We start from the raw sequence: 26,626 nt of genomic DNA, 5'->3' as shown, positions 1-26,626 counted from the left end.
TTTTTACACTCGGGACTATTTAAGACACCCCCTGCACAGTGGAGGGTTTTGTACATTTCATTTTTATAGTTGCAATTCTAGACAATCTACCGCCACTTTCAACTCTCAGAGCCCCTTCCCACGACAAGCTTAAAACAGCTAAATCATCACTGAATTTTGCAAAAATACTTCCACTGTCAGTAAAATGGAGATAATGGTTTGGCTTAAGTACTGCAAGTACTTTGGATTTCCTTCCATTAACCGCATTAAAGTCAACAGTATTTAAAAGTAAGAAATATATCAGCAAAGCTTTGAATTTCTAGAGTGTCTAGGGATCTGAAAACCTGTTACGCACATTAATGAATTAATCCACACTAATAACTATCCCTTCCTATTTTACAGGTCTTTATACCATCAGATCAATCATCAGATCATCAGCCAAAAATTGACAGGGACAACTGAAGTCTATTACTTCTGAGAAGCACAATATCCCTATTTCTTAGTAGAATAAACGTAGCCAGAGATGATGCTACAGAAGAATTAGTACCATTCCACATAGGTAATACTTGCCTAAACAATTTAGAGTGGAAAACCATAGCCTGCTCCAGGAACAGCATCAAACAGATTGACCCTACCCCACGCTTTAGGTAAACACATGCTAGGTAGTCTGGTATCTGTGAAGAAGTTAAGGAAACAAAGGGGAAAAAAATAACTGGTTACAATGAAAGAAACTCCTGTTCAAACTCTGAGGTTTTCTGTCTCATCTTTTTACATCTAAGTATCACTTCTGCATTTTCAAGTGGAATAAAGTACTTTGTTTTTGTCAATACTAACTTTTACAATAAAGACAACAGCCCCATATATATATATATCGTGCCTACATGCACAGATTTAATCAAATTACAATACATTAAAGATGGTTTTGCGTGCAACAACTACATCCCCAAAACCACCAGCGGAAAACAAAAGTGCTTCAAGATTTACAGGGCACACAACCAGCAGATCCTTCAGCAACTAAAACCAAATCTCAAATAGGCTTAAGCTAAATTAAATTAGTTACATTTTGAAAAAAGAATGACCCCATCTTTAGCCAGAATAGATTAATCTGTAGTTTAAAACCCCAATTAATCTGTTAGGTTCACTGATATCAGAAGAAAACTGTCATGAGTTCCACGAATTGCTTTACTTTCTAACGTTCACTAACGTACCGTGCAGCCTCTTAGATATGACCATCAACCATCTCACTAGGGTATCTTTGACAATCACCTATCTGCAGGCTCAAAGCTGAACAGTAAAAAGAAGAAAAAGCAGCACACAAAGGGGAACAAGATACACAAGGTCAACTGCCTGGAGCTCAAACACCGAGGAAAGGAGAGGGATGTTGTAGCGGAGACAGAAGAACCAAGAGAAAGCGTTGTGCACCAATGCGCTACATCTCTCCTCAAATGACACCTCCTGTGAATCGGAAATTAAACATTTTATAGGTCTACACTCAACTAAGTGAATAACCAAGTCTTCCTTCTCAGCAGGAGTGGCAGGACAAAGGCTGTGCAGGCACTGCCAGCTCTCCCAGCAGACAATCCAAAGAGCTGACACAGGTACATTCAACCACAGCTTAATTTCACATCACAAGCCAGCGCTGGGAGGCCAGCACCTGCCTTCTCTTTTGTAGTAGCATGCTTTATCTAAAGTAACACAAAGTTATGTTTTGTACAAGCCATGATTCATTTTGTCTGACAGATGAAAAACACAAAGTTATCTATAGCTCAGATACATAAAAAGCTCACAACCTGGACTCAAACTTATTAATTACAGAACAGCAGAAAGCAGCACTGCACATCTGGCTTCAGCAAACCGATGTTATTAAAGCCTTCTGCATGTGCGAAGCATCTCAGCTGAGTTTGGTGACCAACCTTCACATCTTAGTGCTTCCAGCCACATAACGATCCTTCTCCTTCCTCCAGCCCCCAAGTAGCTCCAACAAGCCCAGCTGGTACTGACCACAGGTTATTATCTCTCTTGCGTAGACTATGTGAAATGTGTCAGTCATCCCAGCAATAGTCTCAGAGCATGAGAAATTCATGTAAAAGAAGACTATAAAACTGAATATTATCCATATTTTTAAAGGTTTTTCCCTGTAATACTATGACTGCACGACCTGACTATGCACAGAGTTAACACCCTCTGGGTCTGATAGAATATAATCTCAGTTTCTGAATATTCCCCAAGGTGTGACCATAAATGGCATTGCTTTAGTATTTCATCCAGAATGTGACTACTAAACTGAAGTACATGAAGAATACAAAGATGAAAACATATTTATCTGGGTTGCAGTAAACATGAAAGAAAAAAATACCAGCATTAAAAAAAAAAACCTGACAAGTTCATGTGAATGCTCTGCATTTAGCTCTTGTTTTAGAGCAACAGTCTGTTATGTTGGCTCCTCTACACTTTAATGATTTCCTGTTAAGAATTTAAAATTAGAAGCCTCCAACAACTTCCCCATAAACTATTTTCAAGGTTCCTTTAATATCCACATCAAGGAGATATAGTAGGTTCATATGTTATCCATGTCAGTTCACTTCCTTCCCACTTCAAAATAAGCACATTGCAGGAAAATTCAGCAGGTTTTTTATTGTTTTCTTAGAGCCGTTTTTCCACTAAGTAGGTCCAGCTACAGTAATTAAAAAAACCAAAGCTGTTCACATATACAAGCCCACATTTAAACCATGACAAAATGAGAACCTCTTGTCTCATGTGAAGAGTCTAAACTATGCCAGATTATGATACAAATGTAGGTTTTCCATTAATGAGTTAGCTTGAATCTTCAACTACATTCATACTGAACTTCACCTGTGTGAACACATCAATTTCGCAAACACATTCTTGCTCTTTGACAATTCCTTACCTTTAAGGAAAACATGCAAACAATAGTCTTGCACTGGCAGCATCTGAAACAGATCTGATCTTTTTCATCCATGTTTCCTAGAACTATATTCCTGCAAAACAGACATAGTATTTATTTAGTACTTTTCACCTATACATCTCAAACTATATAGCACTGTTTATTCTTTTGACTATGAAACTGCAGTAGCTATGCTATCACACCACATTTCCAAAACTGTTTGAGACAGGCATGCAAAAGGCAGAGCACCTGCAGACATCCCATTGCAGCTCCTCACCGGGTCAATGAAAGGGCTCGTGAACACTAATCACCACCTTTCTAACAGAAAAAAAAGAGTTAAAAATTGTGAGACAAAGACAACACTGCTACTTTCTCCAGTGATGTGCAGACCAAATTGACTTGTTAGTCATGAAACCGTGATACAGGTTTGGAAATGCTCATGAGAACAACCCCCTCCAGCAGAGGTGAACTCCAGCAACTCACTGCTGTCCAGAAATAGTAACTTGGTACCAATATGTGCTTGGGGTTTTCTTTTTTAAGGGTTTTGAGGAGGTTCCATGGTGCACAACATCAGGCTCTGCTGACATTCTGTTGAAATTACACAACCATTTTTCTTGGCAGATGTAAAATCTCTTCTATATGAACCTCAACAAAAGGAATTTTGACAACCAAGAGATCATTTGATCTCTAGGGGCAGTTTTTATAATAGAAGGCTATGATTAGATTTTCTTTAAACATTTACCCGCTATTAAGCTTGTCTGCATCCCCATCCACCACAATGGCCCACAGATGTACAGAACCACCACACTCCATACGCTTTACATGTGAGTTGTTCAGATATCCACATGCATCTTCAAAAGCAGAGATTACAGAAGAGAGACTGTCTGAACGCTTTTGCCTAAACAACATACACTTCCATTTTACTTTCAGACACAGGCAGTGTTTGTAAGTGTCCTTTAAACGTTTCCCTATATAAAGGAGGCAAAAGAAAAGAGGAAGATATCAGCAAAGATAAGAATAACCATCAGAACCTCTGCCAACAAGTAATGGAGACAGAAGGATTTTCTAACATCTGCAACTATTAATGAGTAATTGCATTAAAATAATTTACGGATGTGAAAAGCACACCACTGAATAAAACCATTTTGCTAATTAGTTCCCAGTATAGCTTAAGGAAAAAAAAAATCCATTAAACATCAGGATACTGTAAAGTTTAGCCAATTATTTAAGAGAACAAACTTTTATAAGTCTATTTTACTACTAACTTTGAACAGTCCTCTACTATCTCAACATTCAACACACAGATACTGAATCGAGGACTCTGCCGGCTCTCTAATAATGCCTTTACCAACAAAATACGCATCTACAATAGAAAATCACCAAGTTGTTCAATACATAAATATATCAACCCATGCAGTACTAATAAATAACAAATGCTACCGTATCTAAATTTTATTTCTGTCCAGAAATTAAATCACTTTTGCCATAAAGATTATTCCTCAGGCTCTACCAAAATGAACTGCAAACCATAACATAATATACTGCAGAAAAGGTTTGTACCATGTTCTTCTTTCATAGGTATACATATTTCTTCTCCTTAAATATATACACTATAGTTTTGCCTACAAAAAATTACAAGAAAGTAGAAGGTGTAGCCTAATTTTTCAAGATGTAGTAACTTATCAAGAATATAAAGTCCATCACCACAGCACCATCTTGAAAAGCATATTTACTTTTACTATTACTTTCTGAAATCTTATTAGTTGCTTCATTTTACATTATAAGCTCAAGAATTACCATTGTCTATGCATTATAAATTATTTTTCCTTCACTGGAATGCTCCTTATCTGTCCTCTCTCCATAGGCCTCTAACCCTCTCAAGCCAACTCTCTAGAAAGTAACTGGGCTAAATAGCCTCCGTGTCCTGTGGGGCTAATTGCCAATAGAAACCAGCTGGCTTTCCTCCACTGCAAAAACTCACACCATCTCAGAAAATAACTTTAAAAACCCACTGAAGCCACCAATAGGCAAAAGGAGGCCAAAGCAATCTTCCATGGTCTGTTTATGTCACATTCTTTCCCTCCCACCCCATAACATTTGGTTCTGCAAGTAAAGGACAAAGAATAATGTCTTCTCATAAGATGGGGGGAGGAATAGCAACAATTTAGCATTATTAAAAACAGTCCCTGAAGTGAAACAGCAGAACCTCTGCCTCCTGTAACTTTTAAAATAAAAAAGGACAAACAATAAGTCACAGTATCAATCCTACATTAGCTAAGAAAACCAAAATACTTGACAGAAGGAGAAATATTTCCTAGTATAGTTAATGCATCAGGGATTTGGTTTTTTTCTATGCATGCTATGATAAAAAGTTTGAAAAATGCACAATATCTAACTCCGAATAGAAGTTTTGCTCAAGACCATGCTAGAGCAGTCAAACATGAGGGATATTACTTAGTGCAATATCAATATCTACACCAAGTAGTAATCTTAGAGTCCTTCCCTGTATTGCATTGGGGTGGCTAAATCACTGCCTGCACACAGTGTGAGTCTGGTTTAGACCAAATGATCCTAATTGCCTCTGCCTAAAAGTCTACCATCTGTGTCTGAGAACTATCCAATATGTTCCTAGCGGTGTGTGCAAGCCCCACACGGAAAGCAAATTAGGAAGAAAAACATGCCTCAAACAGCCTGGTAAAGATAATGAGATATTGACAAAATATAGCGCCATTTCCACGAGGGGTCACAGGTTAATTATGGAGGGAAAAGGGTGTTTTTACCACATGGCAGCCGAGGAGGAACACCAGGCGAGGCAGGTGCACTTCAGGTACCTCAGCAAACCCCCTCAAGTGCCAGGCTCCCTAATTAGCAGCTTGAGCTGCCAACACACCTGAAAGCCACAGAAGGCCCAACATTAGCAGTTGGTTACCACAGGTGAGGCTGTAAATACTGACATTTCCACCTATAGGAGCAGGCTTAGGTAGTTGCTGGAGCTCAGTGTGTGAGGGGAACACTCAAGGTTCCTCCCCACTTAGTTCGGCTGCTGGGGGTGCTCAGCTGCTCCCCACACACAAATAAACCCCTCGGAGACCCGCAGACTGGGCAGCCCCGGGGCCCATGTTGGCCATGATGAGCCACAGTGACTTCTCACACACCCTCTCCCCCCATATTTCCTCTCAGCCCCCTCGATATAACCGTGTACCCCCACAGCTCTTCATCGCCCCCCGCTTTTCCCTCTGCCTCACGTTTATTCCCTCGAGTCTTCGCGCAGGCGGATAACTACTCCCCTCTTTTCTTCCCCCTGCCGTCCCCGCACCGTTCCCCACACCTCCCGCCGGTCCCTCCCCGGGCAGGGCGGCGGGAGCCCCGAGGCGTGAGGGGCGGGAGCTGGAGCGGTCGGGCGAGCACGCGGGGGGGGAAGGCGGCTCCGCACACCCAAGATGGCGGCGGTGGAGCTGGAGTGGGTGCCCGAGACGCTCTATAACACGGCGATCTCGGCCGTGGTGGACAGTTACGGGCGGGCCCGGCGCCGGGACATTCGCTCGCTGCCTGAGAACATCCAGTTCGACGTGTACTACAAGGTACGGGGAGGCGGTGGGGGAGGCTGAGCGAGGCCGGGCCCGGCTGGGCCTGAGGGAGGTGGAAGGAGAAACGGGCCGGAGGAGGCGGCGGGAGGACAGCTCCGCTCCCGGCCTGCCCGGGGAGTGAGGGGGCGCACGGCCTCGCCCCGCCGCCTGGGCCCGGAGGATGGGTTGGGGGGAGTGAGGGCCTGTGTGGGGCCGCCTGCGGCTGGACGAGAGGAGGCTCCGGGGGGCGGCCCGGGCCGGGGGCCCGCGGCTCCTTCCCCCTCAGTTCCTTCCCCCTCTGCTCCCTCCCCCTCACCCGCGGGCGTTTGGCCTGAGAAGGCGGGGGAGCCCCGTTGGGAGGACGCGGAGAAGGGGCCCGACCTTGGGGCTCGGGCCCGGGGGGGAGAAAGGGGCCTCCCCGCCGTTGGAGCCGGAGAGGCGGCAGGGGCAGGGTGAGACCGAGCAGTCTGTGCTGCGAGATATATTTTCTTCCTTTTCTCTCTTCTTTTTTTTTTTTTTGTTTTTAATGTATTGGAGAAGGTGATGTCAGTGGTGGAAGGGGGAGAGCTTGCTATGCTCTTTTACCTTCTTTAATGATCTGGTAGGAACCAGATGAAAAAAGAATTGAGACTCATTTAATGAGATAGTTTATTAGTGTTAAATAATTCTTTCTAGAAAAGGGAATTTCTCATTGAGCTGCCTCTAAAATACCCAGAGTCGGAGTAAAAGGTACACTGAGATGGTCCATTAATTCCTATTGTCCATCAAATAAGCATTTCATCCATGTACAGGAGCGGCTGGAAATGTGCATTCCTTAGGAGAGAAACAATATGTTAAAAAACCCCAACCAAACAACAAAAATATGGGGATAACCTGTTCTTTCCTCTGTTGCAAATTTCTAAAATCCTAGGATGTGCTAGACAAATTAATTCTTAAAATTAATTTTTATGAACCAGGGCTAGTGGCCTCTACGTGTGTAGAGCATACTAGTATTTATAAGGAAGGCTGATCTTCCCTAGAGACAGAGAAATTGTGTCTACAGCATTGAAACAGGCATTCCATTTTTTGTGTACTGGATGTTACTTGTCTGCCTTATGGTCTGAGAAGTGTGGAACCCCATTTCTAGCACTTACGGGCATGCTCACGGATAAGGATGTGGTTAACATATGGCAGTTGTCAGAAAAAGACTAAAGATGTGGAACTAACAATGTGGAAGACTATTTTGAGATTTATTTTTAACTGTTAGTAGGTATGTCCGTTGATAAACAAACTTTCTTGGCCTGTCCTGATGTTCATTCAGGTGAAAGGATGAAACTCCGTGGCTTTCAAAAGCATAAAAACAGAAACTCCTTTTAATGATAGGAATATCTAAGTGTATATTATTCCTAGATAGTTTATAAACTCACCTGTAGGTAAGCTTAGTAGATCATTGACTTATCCTTTTACTAGCACTCTTGAGTGGTTGCATTGAATCAAATTCATATGGAGTTGTTTCATAATGAAAAAAAAACCCCACAATATATCTTCTAAAGAGACTTTCTGATCTGTTCGTGTATGTGTGTACATTAGTACGCTGTCTTGTTGGGCAGTTGATAATAAACATGCTGAGTACTAGTCCTCAAAATAACGTTTCTGTTGTACCAGTCACTAGCCAGTATAACTTTTATTAATGACAGTAATTTGTGTTGCTTTTCCTATTATTTCTGTGTTTTACAACAGACCGATCTTTGATAGTCTGAAAGGTGTAAGGTGCACCTATATTCCTCCTACAAATACACATCTGTGAGGTGTCCGCATACAGAATGAATAAAACCAGGCCATGCAGTGCAGGGAGTGTTTTCCCCTTGCTGCCAATGGTAGGGTGGTCCTCCATGTCTTCACTACTTATGTATATATATAAATCTTTTCTATGTAGTAGGATTTGTTCTCTTTTAATAGTCACATTCAAATTAGCTTATCCATAAATGCAACTAAACCTTGGATGGGTACTGAAAGGAAATCCTCAGCCCTTACTAAGGGGCGTTCTGTTTACAGTGATGCCTGCCTGCAGTGGCTGCCTTGAAGTCCAGCACAGACGACAATGTTTGCATTTTTCTATATACTTATACATCACATAGCGACTGGTTCTTGATTTTGGTGTTCAGATGGCTACAGCAATACAAGTGACATCGCTGAATTGGGTTAGAACAAGGACAGCATCACACCTTTGGACAGTCCTCTTGTGTGTGCTGCTTGCGTTGGTTCTGGACACAGTTATTTTCAAAACCATGTGGCTGTTAAATACCATTTCAGGTTGGTGAGCTAGGTTCAATACATCCTCACCATCAAATTCTTTAAAGCAGAAGTGGAATTTCTAAAGTCAATAACAGTGTTCAAAGCAAGACAAACTAGAGACTTTTAATTCTTTGTTCTGACTATGTGGTTGTGGTTCTTGCTGCTGTGTTGAGGGGGCGTCAGTTACTAGTATCATATGGAAAAGTCTTATTCTTTAAGTACAGCTGAGGAAGTGTGTGTAATTGAGGATCTGTATGAATGTTCTTGCATTTAGACCTTGAAAAGGAGAATAATTTTCTTTCTGTCGTTATTAAAAGGAATAGCAATGTTTCTAGTCTTTCACAGCTAACTTGTAATGGTTTGTGATACAGGAGAAAGTATCTCTGATTTTGCAAAAAAAATCCAAGGTAGTATCAGTCAAACTTTATTTTGATACATAGATGTTAATTAGCTGTGGCCGTACAAGACTTCTTTTGTCATGTTTGTTGGTATGAACACTTGAACTGAATATTTGCCCAGTTTGCCAGTGTGTTCAGGTCGGTTGTAGGCAGGACACAGATATCCCAGCAGAGATAGTCCGTGTGCTTTTTTAAAAGAGCAGGAAATTCAAGCAGAGCATCTTGGTCTTTGGTGTTTGTTTTTCCCCCCCAAGGTACCATCTAATCTAATGTTCAGTTCTGTCGTTGTAATATATTGCCTTTATTGCCCATTCCTTAACAAATCCAATTACTTTTAATTCTGTGTGTTCCAGGACTGTTAACTTCTAGGCCATGCCCTATAAACCTGTGGGTTTGTAGTTCACAATGAGGAATCAAACCTGGGATAGCTGCAGGATGTTCCTTGTTGTGGACTTGGTAAGAAATAGGTTCTGCTGCAAGGTGACAGGAGCAGGCAGGTTCCTAGTACTAAGCATATTTATCCTTCTGTAGCATTCTTAAACATTTGACTAAAGCTTAAAAAAAGGCAATATCAAATAATTGTGATCATAGTAAGACAACGAACCTGTAATGGTCCCGCGGGGTCTTACTGAATTTTTTTTCAAGCGGTGTTTGACTTTTCCTTGCAACCATTATATAATAAAAATGATAGCGGCAGAGCAGAATGCTTGTAAGGGTATCCTGGAAATTTTCAGGTTACATTTGTGCTAAAAAATATTTAAATGTCTTATCACAGCTGTATTTTGAAGAGCTTAATAACTAGTACTGTCACAAGGAACACCTGCATCTAGGGGGAAAAATATAAATGTGCAAACATATAATATTTTGTCTCCTTTTTGTGTTGCTGGGTTTATATATATCCCAGTTGTGTTGTTTCCTAGTAGGACTAGTTAGGTTCTCTATTTAGTGCAGACCTGTAACCTTTAGTAATTGCACTATGCTCACTTGTTTCGCATTAAAATTTTTAGGCAAAATCCAGGAGGTTGTTATCGTGCTTCCTCTTTGAAGTGGTGGATGAAACTTCTGAAGTGCTCCACCTCGACGAGAATAAAAATAGCAGATTTTGAGTTTAGATCTTGATAGCTCCAACTTCTATAACAACGAGCGTAGCTGCACTATTGTGTCTTCTCACTGTATTATCGTCAAAAAAAAAAAAAAAGCATGGCTAAGAAAAGCTCTTGTATCGCATTGAGGTGTTATTTGAACCAAACCAAATGAACAAACAGGAATTTGCTGACTCTTCACACCAAGCAATAGAATGTTCATTCTCTGCATTGCAGTAGAGATCGGTTTTACTGATGAAGAATCATTATAAGCATAATTTCTAGAAGATTAGAATAAAACTAGCACTTGTCCTGAGGTTTCAGTCTCCTGGGTGTTTGATGAGGGTGAAGAGGATAAACTACCCATGAAGTGCAGCTGTGCTGCTGTAGTTTGGAGGTGTCCTGACTAGAGGAGTAGAAACAAGGTCATAACCACTGTCTGAGGGAGGCACAAGTCTCAGAGCAAAGGGGTCATGTTCTGTTATTTGGAGGGACATCCCAAAGATTTAATTACGTTCATGTTGCTGTATTTTGGGGGGGTCACAAATTAAATTTATATGTGGGAAATTATCCTGATTTCTTCATGTGTGCACAGACACATACAACCGTTGCCATCATCGGGTTCAACGTCCAGAGCGGTGTGTGCAGTCACACTTTTCTGAGTCCTACTTGAATTAAATCATATTTAATCTCGCCATCCAGCGAGACCTGGACAGACTGGAGAGTTGGGCAGGGAAAAACTTAATGAAATATCAGAAGGGAAAGTGTAGAGTCCTGCATCTGGGTAAGAATAACCCCAGGTTTCAGTATAAATTGGGGAATGACCTATTAGAGAGCAGTGTAGGGGAAAGGTACCTGGGGGTCCTGGGGACAGCAGGGTGACCATGAGCCAGCACTGGGCCCTTGTGGCCAGGAAGCCAATGGTTCCTGGGGTGGGTTAGAAGGGGGTGGTCAGTAGGTCAGAGAGGTTCTCCTGCCCCTCTGCTCTGCCCTGGGGAGACCACACCTGGAATATTGTGTCCAGTTGTGGCCCCTCAGTTCCAGCAGGACAGGGAACTGCTGGAGAGAGTCCAGCGCAGGGCAACAAAGATGCTGAAGGGAGTGGAGCATCTCCCGTGTGAGGAAAGGCTGAGGGAGCTGGGGCTCTGGAGCTGGACAAGAGGAGACTGAGGGGTGACCTCATTCATGTTTACAGATATCTAAAGTGTGAGTGTCAGGAGGATGGAGCCAGGCTCTTCTCGGTGACAACCAGTGATAGGACAAGGGGTAATGGGTTCAAACTGGAACACAAGAGGTTCCACTTAAATTTGAGAAGAAAGTTCTCAGTGAGGGTGGCAGAGCCTGGCCCAGGCTGCCCAGGGGGGTTGTGGAGTCTCCTTCTGTGCAGACATTCCAACCCGCCTGGACACCTTCCTGTGTAACCTCATCTGGGTGTTCCTGCTCCATGGGGGGATTGCACTGGATGAGCTTTTGAGGTCCCTTCCAACCCCTGACATTCTGGGATTCTGTGTGATTCTGTGATATCCTCATATCACCTTTTTAAATTAAAGCCTCACAGTGAGAATCACCACTTCAAGAGTTTTTCCAATTATTATTACTCTTTAATACATGCTGTGTTTTTATAGTCTAAATTTAGTCTAGAACTGAACCTTTTTTCCTTGTTGTCTTTACTGGTTTGAAACTTCTTGCCTTCACTTACCATTCTTCTAACTCGTATTACTCAGTTTGTGTTGTTTTGTGCCGGCATATTTTGTGTTTTATTCTTTTTGTTTCTTGTTATCGCTGAAACAATAATTCCTATTTCCACTTCATTTCCTTTGTAGTGATTTAACTTCAAAGCAAACTGAGTTTCCCCACTTAGCGCTTTGGAGAACGACACGTGTGTGACAGAGGCTCAGACTGCGTGTCCCTTGTCCTGGAGCCGTAGATGTGACACGAGTTTGCTGATACGGCTCAGAAAGCAGAGTGGGTGTGAAGTGTGTGAGAGCAGTAGCTCTGAAAGTTGTCACTGAAGCTAGGCTCATTCAATACGGTTGGCTTTGGGTTTGTATTTGTTTTTTGTGGGGAGTTGTTTGTTTTGTTTATCCTTGATTATTTATTTGATTGAGGTTTGTGAAGATCAGACAGTGTGTTTTCAAAGAACTGTAAAGTTTGGATTTTTTAATGCCCTAAACAATATCCAGTAGAACTAGCGCTTGTCCAGAGGCTTTGTAGGTGGTTCCGAAATTGATTTTAAAAGAATCAAATGTACCTGAATTTCCAGCTGATGATTTTCTAAGGCTGTTCTGCTCCCCTCCCCAGCTCTGTCTATAATGAGTCATTGGTCAACAGATTGATTCTGTGCACTGTGGACTCTCAAGAAATGTTTTCCTTCTTTGTTAAATAGGGAAGGAAGATTGGGTTACAGCCAACCTTTTTTCCGAAATACTGATCTTTGATTAAGTGTACAGTCCTTTGCAAATTTGGCATGATATTCCACATTACATTATTAGACATTATTAAACATGCTGGGGAGCTCCTTGGCATTCCTCGTCTCTTTAATGTTTAATGAAATACCCATATTTATTTTTAAATCCTCTTCCAAACTGGAGCAATAGGAGCATATTTTTCAAATTACATATGCTACGCTTCCTCTTCTAGAGGGTCCTTTTACAGCTGGTTAGAATTACTCTCCAGCTGCTTTAATATGTAATATCTTTTTTTACATAGTTATTATTTTTTCATTAGCTTTAGAAAATGTCTTTTTTCTTTTGCTTGTACATCCTGGAATGGCCTGGAATGCTGGTGATACAAATATGATATACATTTTTCCCTTGTGCTAGGGCTTTGCTTTTGCCAGTAGTTCAACAGATCTTTGTCTTTATTTTGAGGGCTTTGCTAGGAAGCAGTTAGAGCTCAGCTTAGTTTGTTTTGAGAGGGAAATCTGACCGGGACTTTAAGAGAGTTACATGTACCTTATGGTATAATAGATAACTTGCAAGTTAATGGTATATGTTTAATTGGGGACACCACCATAATGTAGCTTTTGAATGTTCAGGTGTGTGTGTTATGAGTTAAATATTAAGCCTTAGATCCTGGAGGAGGATCAAGGTGATTTTTCTCACAGTTATACCAAAGAGTGTGTGTAATATTACACACACACACACACACACATATGTATACGTATATAAAAAACTTATACCTTCTTTCCTGTCTTCAGAGCCAGAATTAATGGGTCAATGTGAGCTGGTGAAATTGGAAGTCATCTTGTAGGCATTTATTAATTTTTCTCTAGTTAAAGAAAAGTCAATCTCTGTCGATCTCCAGTTAGGATAAGTTCATGTCTGAAAGACATTTGTTTCTTAAGAATAGTTCTTCAGGAGTCCAGACCTCTGCCATTCTTGCTGGGGCGTGTTTTCCTTGAATCACTATGTTTTGGATGTTTTTGTGTTTCGTAGCAAGGCTTGTGATCAGGAATTTTGTGTCTCTGGAGCTTTAACAAGAGAACCATTTCCTCAGTGCTTGCAACTGCTTCTCAATGGACAAATGAGCATTACTGAACCTCCTGGAATTGCTTCACAGTTGGAAATAGTGAGGAAATATATGTCAATGTCAGATTTTGTTTGAAAATATTGCTGTAACAGCTACAACAGTTCCAAGGGACTTCCAGCTGAGTTAGTTCTTTAAAAATGTTTGCCAGTGTGTCAAGGGAAGGGGTGAATAGTGTGGTAAACGTGCCAGGGATACTGTATTTCTGGTTAAACCACCAAAAACTGGTTGGGTTTTTCCTGTGTGCCAGGATGGTGTGGGTGTTCACCTTTGACTTGAGCTGAGAGATGTGCAGGTCCAGGCCTGGACCTCTGAGCCACACTTTGCATGTGCCTCAAATAACTGATGTCTCAAAACTGAAGGTCTTATCTTAACAATTATTGATAAGATGTTCACCTTCAGTTTTGGGCACGGACTACTAGGTGAGGTTGAATCCTCTGTTTTTATTTTGTGGAAAGTCCGTGTTAGGTTTTAGCAGAGTTTCCGTTAGACATCTGCGTTGAAGAAAATGAGAACACTTAACCATGACTGCAGTAAATCCATCACTCTGGCTGTTCTTTCCCTGCCAGAGCGAATATAGCATCAGAAGAGATTCTGATCCCTTTGAAGTCCAGGGACACGGACTGTTTTATCCGAGGAGTAACTTTGCATGCAAACTTGCACTGCTTTTTAAAATATTTCCTTCTTTTTTTTTTTTTTTCCCCAACAAAATAGGTGACTAAAAGGAAAACATTCATTTCTGGCAATTGACATTTTTAGGTCAAAGTATTTTTGAAGTTTTTTTTGTAGGTTCTGTTGTTAAAATAACAAGCTTGCTGTGCTGTAGAATCAGTGTCATGTGCTTTTATAAGAAAAGCTGACTAAAACTAAGTTCCTGGCTGGAGGAAGATGTTCTCACATGCTTTGTTTGGAACGCTAATTCAGCTGCTTCCAGGGTTTGTGGAGAGAAAGATGAACCGGACACAAGCTGCTTATCAATACAAGGTTTTTAAGAAGTTATTAAAACTGAGAAATACTACAATTTATGGATTGGTTTGGTTTTGTTTTTTCTGAAACACCTAAAATAACACCTAAAGGCTCCCTCAGCCTTTCCTCACACGGGAGATGCTCCACTCCCTTCAGCATCTTGGTGGCTGCGCTGGACTCTCTCCAGCAGTTCCCTGTCCTGCTGGAACTGAGGGGCCACAACTGGACACAATATTCCAGGTGTGGTCTCCCCAGGGCAGAGCAGAGGGGCAGGAGAACCTCTCTGACCTACTGACCACCCCCTTCTAACCCACCCAAGGATGCCATTGGCCTTCCTGGCCACAAGGGCCCAGTGCTGGCTCATGCTCATCCTGCCATCCGCCCCTAGCTCTCCAGCCTGTCCAGGTCTCTGATGGCAGCACAGCCTTCTGGCGTGTCAGCCACTCCTCCCAGCTTGGTGTCATCAGCAAACTTGCTGATAGTACACTCTATTCCCTCATCCAAATCATTGATTAATATATTGAATAATACAGGCCCAAGCACTGCCCCCTGAGGCACTGCACTGGATCCAGGCCTCAACTGGACTGTGCCCCATTGACCACGACTCTCTGGCTTCTTCCCTTCAGCCAGTTCACAGTCACCTCACTACCCGCTCATCCAGACCATACTCCCTCAGTTTAGATGTGAGGATGCTGTGGGAGACTGTGTCAAATGCCTTGCTCAAGTCACGGTAGATCACGTTCTTAGTATTTATAGTATAATGTGGCAGATAGTTTTGCAACTTAACCATGGTTTGTTTTCTATCAGAGTCAGCTGATGTATTTACTTAGTTGCAGGCACAAATCAATTTGGGGCATAAAACAGGCCGTTGCTTTGAATAAATACATGAACGGATTCGCCCAAGTTTTCCTCTTCACTTGTGCAGGAATCGCTTGTGTACACACAGGTATTAATGGGCCAGGGCTCTGGGGATCGGTGAGTCACCCATTGCAGAACATGTGGGTTTGGGGTTTATTGGTACTGCTGTGTTTCTGTGTGGAGATAGAACTATTGCTCCTTAGTTTGCTGTATTGCAGTACTTTGAAGTCTAGATTTCATCATAAGTCATCTTAAATATTAAGCTAAAGTTCCCAGAAGAACTCCTAGTCTTAAATTTTTAAATATATTTGTGTTCTTCTTTCAGCTTTACCAACAGGGCCGCTTATGTCAGCTGGGTAGTGAATTTTGTGAACTAGAAGTTTTTGCAAAGGTGCTACGAGCTTTAGATAAAAGGTAAGTATCTGAATATTCTGAGAGTTCTCATTTCAGCTCTTAACCTCTTGATCTGGGTTTTGAATTTGGAAGATGTCTCTAATCTCCTTGGTCTTACTAGCCTACTTAGCTTTAGCTAAAACTTTGTTTTCCAGTTTTAATACTGCGTGGGTAGGTTGTGTTCTGCGTACGCTGGAGGGAGTCCTTGCAGAGAACTTTGTGTACACTCACTTCATTTGTTGGATAATCCAACAACTGTATTCCATTAGCCTCGAGATTGACAATTATGCTCGTATTCATCTGGGTTTGCTTTGAGAGAGGGTTGGAGTTCTTTCTCTGAATCACCACTCATTTGAATTCATGGCATTCGAGCCAACTGACTGCAGTGTTTTAAAAACTTTGTGTGTAATCTAATTCTGTTTTCTTTTGTTTCAGACATCTGCTTCATCACTGTTTTCAGGCTTTGATGGACCATGGAGTAAAAGTTGCTTCCGTACTGGCCTATTCTTTCAGCAGACGGTGCTCCTACATAGCAGAGTCTGATTCTGCTGTAAAAGAAAAAGCAATCCAGATTGGTTTTGTCTTAGGTAACTGGTGACCATAGGCTGTTTAACATATGATACTTTCTTTCCTGCTGGTTTCAGTTAAGCTAATGCCATTTCTTTTTATGTTAATGTCTGTGATTTCTTTTTAAAGAACCTGTGATGTGTGTGGTTTTGGGACTGTAATTTTTAGAAAACTACTTGGTGTTTTAAGAAAAATATCTTGGATTTTAATATGTAAGAAGATATAGGCGTGTCTTTGCTACTACAAATGTTTTAGATACAAAATTTGTCAGTAGATGTGATGCTTAACATTAAGACTTTGCGTAACTTTCGTATTGGCAAGTATTTCGTGACAGATAACTGTAGGAAAACTGTGTAATACCACAAAGTCACCCTCAACTGAAGGAGAAATTTCTATTTTATCCGTTTCAGTTCAAAACTGGATGGTTGAAACTTGCCAGGATTCCCCTGTGTAGCGTGCAGTTCTAGGCAAAAAGTTGTCTTCTTACAAGACTCGAGCAAACCCTTTTTGTCTTAAGAAGGTGTCTGGCTGTTCCAATTTGTTTGTTGTTGTTTTTATTCCAGGGGGTTTCCTATCAGATGCAGGCTGGTACAGTGATGCTGAGAAGGTATTTCTTTCCTGCCTTCAGTTGTGCACCCTTCACGATGAAATCCTTCACTGGTTTCGTGCTGTCGAATGTTGCGTAAGGTGAGCTCACCTTTAATTCCTCTATGTCTTGCTGTGAAATGCATATTAATGTAATATGCTACCAACTGCCTTGGAGCCATCAAGCTTCAGGTGCTTGCTTTGTGTTCTCGTTTTGAAAAACTGCTCCCAAAAACCCGTATCTTGTTTATGGTTGGGCAAATGCGAAGAGTAAATAGGCTTTGCCAGGAGCTGCTTATTTTCTGTGCCAACCAGAAGGCTGTGGCAGCGGTGGCTGCTCTGCCTTGCTGTGCCCTGCCAGCTCCTGCTGGCTCGAGCTCCAGAAACGGGGTGATGCCAGGAGAGCATTGGGTACGTGTCCCCACCTTCTGGAGCTGGGAGTGATGGGTACAGCGCCACTGGGAGGACTTGGGCCTTTGCCTTCTAATTCAGCTACAAAAAATTCCCTACTTGTGTCAGGCTGTTTGGCAAGCTGGAGAAGGAGCCTTAAAAATAGACTCCCTCGCCTTCTCCAAATAGAGGAGGGAAAAAGATAAAGGGAAAAAAGGTACCTGTCTCTGGGCAGCAGTGTCCAGCCCGCACTGTGATGGTGCTCAGCTTCAAAGTCATGAGGCCATAGGATAAACTTTTTGTTGTTACCATCCAGTCTCTGCTGGGGTATATCTTTTTCTTACTGCTGTGCTTGCATTGGAGTTAGGTGTAGTTTTAAGACAACAAAATTTAAGTCTAGCTTTTGAAAAATACCGAAAAAAAAAAAACCTGGCTGCTCTTATTCTACAAGCTAGAAAGTCTGGGAGTTTAATACATTGCATTACTAATATAATGCAGTTTAAAAGCATGGAAAGTTTTGTGTTGTGTAGACATAATTGGGTGTTTGTACTAGCAAAAGTAAATTCTATGGAGAGACTTGAAAAAATGAGAAGATTTGAGATTTATACAAGCTTGGATACTACTTTCCTGCATGTGTTTCACTCATTTTTATTTGCTTTCTCTCATTATTCTATATTAAGCAATAAGGCACAAATACATAATACAAATACGTGGGTCTCCCACTTCATTATTTCTCATTTTGCTGATTCTTGGGGTTTTTTTCCGATGTTGTTTGACCTCCTAAGCTGCTGTGTGATGTTGTGTTTGCATTCTCCTGGAGAATTATGGGTTTTTTTGGGTGAGGGACAAGTTATTCCCCAAAAGCTGCTATTGCAGACATCAAAGACAATCCAGAGGTATTAGCATAAACGTCCTAAGGCATTTATTCTTCCTCTTGGCTTTATCTTCTAAAATTCCTTTGGCTTAATAAAGGATTTTTTTTGTTACTCAAAACTGGATCACATCAACTCTGCTTATCCTAGAGGATTGGGTTAGGTTTAGCTTGGGGTTTTGGTTGATTTATTTGCTTTTAGACGCTATCACTGAAGCGTCCAGATACTGGATATTATCTCTGCCAGGCGCTTATCTCAATTGCAGCTCTGTCCGTTCTGGCTTAGACCATTACATGGGATTTGGGGTTTGTATTTTTATTGTTGTGTAGCAGCTTCCACTTGAATGGTGTTGGCAAAATCACAGAATGTCAGGGATTGGAAGGCACCTCAAAAGCTCATCCAGTGCAATCCCCCCATGGAGCAGGAACACCCAGATGAGGTTACACAGGAAGGTGTCCAGGCGGGTTGGAATGTCTGCAGAGAAGGAGACTCCACAACCCCCCTGGGCAGCCTGGGCCAGGCTCTGCCACCCTCACTGAGAAGTTTCTTCTCAAATTTAAGTGGAACCTCCTGTGTTCCAGTTTGAACCCATTACCCCTTGTCCTATCATTGGTTGTCACCGAGAAGAGCCTGGCTCCATCCTCCTGACACTCACCCTTTAGATATCTGTAAACATTAATCAGGTCACCGCTCAGTCTCCTCTTGTCCAGCTCCAGAGCCCCAGCTCCCTCAGCCTTTCCTCACACGGGAGATGCTCCACTCCCTTCAGCATCTTGGTGGCTGCGCTGGACTCTCTGCAGCAGTTCCCTGTCCTGCTGGAACTGAGGGGCCACAACTGGACACAATATTCCAGATGTGGTCTCCCCAGGGCAGAGCAGAGGGGCAGGAGAACCTCTCTGACCTACTGACCACCCCCTTCTAACCCACCCAAGGATGCCATTGGCCTTCCTGGCCACAAGGGCCCAGTGCTGGCTCATGGTCATCCTGCTGTCCCCAGGTCCCTTTCCCCTACGCTGCTCTCCCTCTTTAAGGAAACTAATTGCTTAGTTTTTTTCTATATTTCTTTAATAATTCCTGTCTCTTGTGTGGATGTGGGATAGTTTTCTGCTGCCTGTGACCAAGAACTCTACGTGCTTCTGCATCGTGTGTAGTTCTCAGACCTTATTTAAGGAAAAATGTGGCTGTTTCTTTTTTTCTTTCTGTTCCTGAGCCGTGTTGCTGTGTTTCTCATTGGAAAGCTGGTGTTTGCTTAGCTCATTTCAGGGGTTTTTTTAAAGGTCTTTTGATGTTCTCTCTGCCTGGCTGATACACGTCTGCTGGGTGCTTGCCTGCCACTCCCTTCTTGGGAAAATGGGAATTTTATTTTCTTTCTTGTTAGTGTTTGAATTTCATGATACATTTCAATAGGAAAGTGGAGGAGGAAGCTGGATGTACAGAACAAATTTGAGTGACTTTGCTGTTGCAGGGGAAACGGCTGCAAAACTTATAAGTCTCTACTCAGGTTTAGAGAAATATTTGATCAAAAACCTCATTGTTCCTTCCTCTCCTCTTGACAGTTTATTGGAAGATCAATCTTAATGTGTCATGAAAGGTATAAAGTGCTGTACCTGTACGTTAGCTCCCATTTTCAGAGTTGCAGCCTCTGTGCAATCCAGCCTTACGTTCTGTTTCACTTTTTCTCTTCCTGTTTTGTGTCATCCTCCTGATTTGCAAAGACCTGCCTGATGTTTGTCAGTCCCTGTTACTCAGTGTCTAATAACAGATTTCCAGGAGGGACAACGAGGTTAATTTACCCCAATTTCATGTGTGCTAAATGGTAGGCGTTTGGAATAGCGCAGGACCAGCTGTCCCTCCTTAGTCCATGATGGGTAGGAATATAATTCTGCCCTTTAGGCTTGCAATATGACAACACACACATTTCTAATGCATCTCTTTAAAGTAAATAAGCATCAGCCTACACTCAGAAAAAAAACATTCTTTTATTTTAAATAGATGCCAGAAGCTGAAGTTGTTAGTTCTCTAGAGAAACAAGTACGTTCCAGTAGTGCGAGGTGTTTGGCTGTCGCTTCGTGAAGGTTCTGTGAATCCTTCAGACGGAAGGGCTGGGGTCAGGAGAGGGGTTTAGAGTTGTTGTGAACTGGGTCAACAACATGGCATTTTCTGGTGATGCTGAGTTGAGCATTGAGAAGAACAGATTTTTATGAGAAAGAAAACAAAGCCACCACACCAAAGTGATTGAAACACTGGATATGTAAAACTGCATCAGTACGTAAAATCATTTGACATCTCCAACAGTACAAATTCTTGTGGTGCAAGAGACAAAATGCAGTGCACTGAAACAATATTCTGTGACTAGTTCTTCTGTGTTGCTGAGTTCAGACAGTGCGGTTTTGTTGGGATGGCAGCCCAGTTCTGTTGTGAGGATAACACCAAATCGCAGATCCCTGGTTCTGCTCTATATCGAAATGGTTTATTCAGAGACCATTCAGAGACCAGAAGATCTTTTTGTATCTTCCTAAGGCTGCTGCATGTTCGAAATGGTAACTGTAAATATCACTTGGGAGAAGAAACATTCAAACTCGCTCAGTCTTACATGGACAAACTGGCAAAGCACGGCCAGCAAGCGAACAAAGCCGCGCTCTACGGGGAGCTCTGTGCGCTGCTCTTTGCCAAGAGCCACTACGATGAGGTGAGTGGGATCTGGGGTTGGTTTTCCCTCAGAAAACTGGTTGTGGAATCTCTCAGGACATTCCCTGACTGGCCCATTATTGACATTATCTTTCTAGTTACCGGTCCTGGTACCTGTGTGACATTTATCTGCTTTTCTTTCTATGAGTTAGTCTGCAAGCGCTTAGTGGTACTTTGGCCAACATTAAGAAATGACGTGTGATAGATAACCATCACACACTACCAATCTGTCAATGAGATATTATTAAAAGCTTATTTTTAATAGGTAAAAATGAATAGCAGAACACAGGTAACAATTCTTTGCACCTATTTTATAAAAACCTGTGACCTAAGTATCGCTGCTGTATAAAGTGCAGTCTGTCTGGCCAGGAAGCTGTCCTACACAATAGGAGTTGTGAGAATTACTTAAAGATTATCAAATACCCTTTTTTAGTTGTAAAAGCCGTTGTAATAATACATACCTTAGGCTAGCATACAATACGCATCCACTATTAACCTTAAGAGGGCTTTTTAAGCCTGTCTTTTAAGACTTAGCTGAACAAGTTACATTACGCAGAAGCAATTAAACAGAATTTCAAGTTTTGTAATGTAAATGAACAGTTTACTTTTCAGAACCAAGTAATTTTTTTTATGTTGCAATACAGTAAAGTTCCAACTTCATTCTGTCGGTAACTGTTTGTTCAACAGGCTTACAAGTGGTGCATAGAAGCTATGAAGGAGATCACAGTTGGCCTGCCTGTCAAAGTAGTAGTGGACGTTCTCCGACAAGCTTCCAAGGTGAATTTAAAGTCTCCAGCGTTTCCATTGTAACTAAGTTACTACCAGGAGTGGGGGTGGATAGGTGGCACCTCCAGGAGACGTGGGTGACCAGGCTCTTTTTTGAGCCTCATAACTCTGTAGTTTTGGTTTAGTTGCTCCACCTCAGTCTCAGACCTGGGAGGGTTTTTTTGCCTTTTTTCCTGAAACTGAGTTACAGCTGCTCAAGTGACCACCAGGATGGTTAACCCGAGAGCATCCCATCAGAAGGGGCTGTTCCCGGTTGATCTAGACTAGGTACCATACTATGGCAGAGTAAAACGCAAGTTTACTAATGTTATCTGTGAAGCTTTTCTTAAATAGCTGAAAAGTCCTTTAGTAACCATCATGATATTTTGATATTAAAAGCAGTAGTTAGCAATTGGGCCGGTATCTGGCAGAGGCAGGTTCTGAGTGTACCCCTTTTCATGTGCTTCACTTCAACTCATTTAGGCTTGTGTTGTAAAACGTGAGTTTAAGAAGGCCGAACAGCTGATAAAACACGCGGTATACCTTGCCCGGTAAGTAGCATTCCCAAACAAAAACCTTTTAAAATTATGCTTAGCTTGCCTCAATTTGTAATGTAAGTATGTTTCTGCAGGGAGCATTTTGGAGCCAAGCACCCCAAATATTCCGATACGCTACTAGACTACGGATTTTACTTGCTCAACGTAGACAATATTTGCCAGTCGGTTGCGATCTATCAGGTACGCACAGGGCTCGGTGGCCGCCTGCTCGTGCTCTTGACATCCAGCATCTCTCAGATGTTTCCACTGAAACTCACGTACAGTTAATTCAGAGAGAGATAATAGTTGATTTCATTACTGCAATGCTAGTTCTTTAAAAAAAGAAACACACCTTTTTATGTATTTACCACCTCAAGTACGTAGGTATAGGGCTGCAGAATTGCAGAGCAAATAGATTTCACCCCACCACCCCCTTTTTAGCAGTGAGAGAGATTAATTTAGGGGTTTTTTTCTGTACTAACTGATAAACGGTGTTCTTGTAACTCTTTCAGACAGCTCTTGATATCCGGCAGTCAGTATTTGGAGGTAAAAACATCCATGTAGCTACAGCTCACGAAGACTTGGCTTATTCTTCGTATGTTCACCAGTACAGCTCTGGAAAATTTGACAATGCGCTGTGAGTATAGTTGTGCAGGTACTGGCAGCAGATTTAGTGCTGTAAATGGAGAAAAGTGTTCTTAAATACACAGATTTTCCAACTGGAATTTAAATGCATCTGTTTGTTGCATTAAGGTTTCAAATATTTTATCAGTCAGCCACTAATTTAAATATATGAGTCTTGAATTTTTAATTTGAACTCTTTCAGGTTCCACGCTGAACGTGCTATTGGCATCATAACTCACATTCTCCCAGAAGATCATCTTCTCCTGGCATCTTCCAAGAGAGTTAAAGGTGGGACCCTTCATTGTGGTATTGGGACCATTTAAAATGTCTTATTCAGATCTTTTTATCCTGTTCCCTCACAACTCAAGTTGTTTTTTTGGTTTTGTGTTTTTCAAATTGTCAGGGTAGCTGTTGCACCCATTTGAAACAGTTTGTAATGAACACAAATGATTTGATGTCTTGGGTGCTTGGCTTTTTGCTCCTTACAGTTGACATCTCGTGTTTGGAACGCAGTAATGTTGGGTTTCTTTCTCCTCTCTCAGCACTTATCCTGGAGGAGATTGCAATAGACTGTCACAACAAGGAGACGGAGCAGAGGTTACTTCAGGAAGCTCACGATTTACACCTGTCCTCGCTCCAGTTGGCTAAAAAAGCCTTTGGGGAGTTTAATGTACAAACAGCAAAACACTACGGCAACCTTGGGAGACTGTATCAGTCCATGAGAAAGTTTAAGGTGAGGTGATGTTGGTGTAAAAATCTGCACGACATCTGCTACAGCAAATGATGATTTTCAGTGTCTACAATTCAGAATTTGTTGGCAGATTTGGATTTGGTTTGCTTACTTTCTGCCTTTCACAGAATACTACAGATTATTTAGCCGCTACATAGTTACATTTCTTTAAACCTTCCTTTTTCCCCTCTTTTTATGGTGTGCTGAGAGGTGTCTGACTCTGAATCTGATCCTCACAGGAAGCAGAAGAAATGCACATCAAGGCGATTCAGATTAAGGAGCAGCTTCTAGGTCAAGAAGATTATGAAGTTGCCCTGTCCGTGGGTCACTTGGCTTCTCTCTATAACTACGACATGAACCAATATGAAAACGCCGAAAAGCTTTATTTGAGATCCATAGCCATCGGTAGGTGATTCTGCGAACCTGGTTATTGTGAAAAACCTTGTTACAGTTTTGAGTAAAGAACTTAATGAAATGCAAGGTGTTTAGATTGAAAATGCTTACAAAATTGTGCACTTTCTGGAATGTTCTCCTGGGGACTGAATTCTGGAGTTGTGTTTTTAGTGTTCCTTCAGAATTCTCTCTTGAGAGCATCTGGAAACAACTGCTTTCATAGCTGGCCTGTTAGTATTTAGAGTACATTTTGCAGTTGTGCCCAAAATTTAAGTGCAGAATGTAGTTGAATTTAGAAAGAAATGGGAAACTGTTGTGCCCATCAGCCTGACTATACTCTCATTGACTGTTTTCCTTGCCCATTATCATTTGCAGTGGACTTAAAATTCCAAATCAAATGCATCTTTGGGCCACACTGTAGCTTGATTTTGGGACTGTTTATACAGTTCTGTGCAGTGTGTTATAGAAGGATTTATGATTTTAAGGTAGAAAACTGAAAAACAACTTCCTCATTAAATTGAATTTGGAGTGAAATTGGGAAATGAGGTGGCCGCCTTTGTTATACAACTGGTAGGTTTTTGTGTGTAAAGCTGTGGTGCAATTAATGATCTGGTTGTAGAGTCCTTGGGGACAGGTTACAAGACCCTGGGAGGAGAAGGCAGAACTCAAACCATCCTCGAGGAAGCTCGTGTGGTGTTTGTGTCCTGATTTAATGCTTATAAACATGGTGGTTTGCCGTAACAAAAGTTCATGTTATTGATAAAAATGTCATGATAAATAAGATGCAGCATATGGGTGAATTTTGTTTTCTTTTGGATTTCTTTAGGGAAGAAGCTTTTTGGTGAAGGATACAGTGGACTTGAATACGATTACAGAGGTCTCATTAAACTGTACAATTCCATTGGCAATTACGAGAAGGTTTTCGAATACCACAATATTTTGGCCAATTGGAACCGGTTGCGGGACCGGCAGTTCTCGGTCACGGATGCTCTGGAGGACGTAAGCACCAGCCCCCAGTCCACTGAAGAAGTGGTCCAGTCTTTTCTGATGTCTCAGAGCGCGGACGGACAGAGTAGCTAAGAACTTGGTCAGTCAACCAGTTTGGGGTTTTTTCCCCCGGGTTACAGGGGGAAAAGTCATACTGTGAAATCTCTAAACCGTGTAGTTCTCTGGGGGCTGGAATTTGCGTTGAAACACTGGTCCAGTCTGCTGCAGAGCGCCCATGTGGATGAATGTGTGTTCAATTCCTATCAGCATGTGGATGGCATGTTTAGTTCGGCTCACGTTTTTAATTTGGTATTCCCGAGAACCCCGTCTTTCTCTCTTCTTTCAAAAGAAGCTACTTTTGCAGAAAGCCTGCAAGAAAACCTGAAATAAAACTGTTTGAGTTCAAAAGAGTTGCATTCTTATTATGAATGGAAGGTTTCATCAAGAGGTTGCTTCTGAAATATAGAAAGAATAAACGCTGTACTATAGGAGTTACGTGAGAAAGGTCTTTCTGCTGAACGCATTGTAGCAAAATTAATCGTAAATATCCAGAAAAGGGAGAATGTCCCGGCCGTGGCTGCTGCCTTATGAAGAAAAGTGGCAAAGAACCACTTTGGAGAGCAACATACCCCTTGTGATCCGCAGTAGGTCGTTGAGTGAGTAACCGCTGTATGTTGTGTTTAACATCCTGCGCTGGACCAGTGTTCATCTGGGAGGGATGGATGGAGGATCCGCTAGACCAGCAATCGTAGTTTTCGTTGGTACCAACCACACGTGCTAATCTGAACAGGACCAGGAAAATCACGAGTGGACCAGCCTGCTAGAAACAGTTTTTGGACCAGTGGCTTTAATTTAATATTTCTGCCCCTGCATTCACTTTTACAGTAGAATTATTTCCTTTAGATGTATGATCAGTGCAAAATTATATTCATGTAATAGATACAAAACTAGGAAGTGAACGTTCTTTAGCGGTTGCGATGGCATGTGTTTACCTAGTAAGCTTATACCAATATTAATGTCAATGCCACAAGCAAAACTAGAAATGCTTAACTATTTGCTGCAGCCATTTTTTTCCTTTTTGAATGGGCTCACTCTAATAATTGAGGCCATAACTTGTTTATACCAGTTAATAAGTTTTGTATTACAGTCCAGCTCAGTTTTGTTTCTGGAGAACACAACTTGTTGTACAGTGCGCAGGGGTCAGCGGAAAATGCCAAAAAGCACAACACTTTTTTTTTGTGATGCTTCATTTCTACATTAAACAATAGTACAACCAGAAACCGATTCCTTTATATTAATTTAAAACCAGAAGTCATCTGTAAAATCCTGTAACAATGCCTATCTCACTAGCTTGTCTTAATTTTTCTTATGTTGGGGGGGCTGCTTGGTTGTGTGGGTTTTGGTTTGAGTGTTGGTTTCGGTAGTTGAGTTGTAGCCTGTACCGCAACACACGAGAACAACGCGCTGCTCTGACCTCGCAGCCGGGGCTGCCGTGGGTCGGGCTCTGACCTCGCAGCCGGGGCTGCCGTGGGTCGGGCTC

At 41.9% G+C, this 26,626-nt stretch overlaps 1 protein-coding gene and 1 long non-coding RNA gene across 2 annotated transcripts; one reads left to right on the top strand and one right to left on the bottom strand.

Annotated features, from left to right (window-relative positions):
* Positions 1-311: 311 nt before the first annotated feature.
* LOC135575902 (uncharacterized) lies at positions 312-6,297 on the bottom strand. The gene is made up of 5 exons (XR_010467332.1): positions 6,130-6,297; positions 5,665-5,774; positions 3,627-3,852; positions 2,888-2,978; positions 312-1,434 (listed from the first exon to the last, which is right to left on the bottom strand). It is a non-coding gene; the product is annotated as an uncharacterized LOC135575902 (long non-coding RNA).
* On the top strand, positions 6,288-26,366 carry APPBP2 (amyloid beta precursor protein binding protein 2). The gene is made up of 13 exons (XM_005503237.3): positions 6,288-6,465; positions 15,882-15,970; positions 16,385-16,536; positions 17,080-17,203; positions 20,884-21,052; positions 21,739-21,828; positions 22,300-22,367; positions 22,448-22,553; positions 22,865-22,989; positions 23,179-23,264; positions 23,519-23,709; positions 23,946-24,111; positions 24,926-26,366. Exons 1-13 carry the CDS (start codon positions 6,325-6,327, stop codon positions 25,177-25,179), a joined length of 1,761 nt encoding a protein of 586 aa, XP_005503294.1. The 5' UTR covers positions 6,288-6,324; the 3' UTR covers positions 25,180-26,366.
* Positions 26,367-26,626: the final 260 nt, after the last annotated feature.

This window comes from Columba livia, chromosome 20 (assembly GCF_036013475.1).
Source record: "Columba livia isolate bColLiv1 breed racing homer chromosome 20, bColLiv1.pat.W.v2, whole genome shotgun sequence".
In the NCBI taxonomy this organism is placed as follows: Eukaryota; Metazoa; Chordata; class Aves; order Columbiformes; family Columbidae; genus Columba; species Columba livia.
The sequence above is the reverse complement of the archived record's forward strand: the minus strand, read 5'-3'. Positions and strand labels throughout refer to the sequence as shown.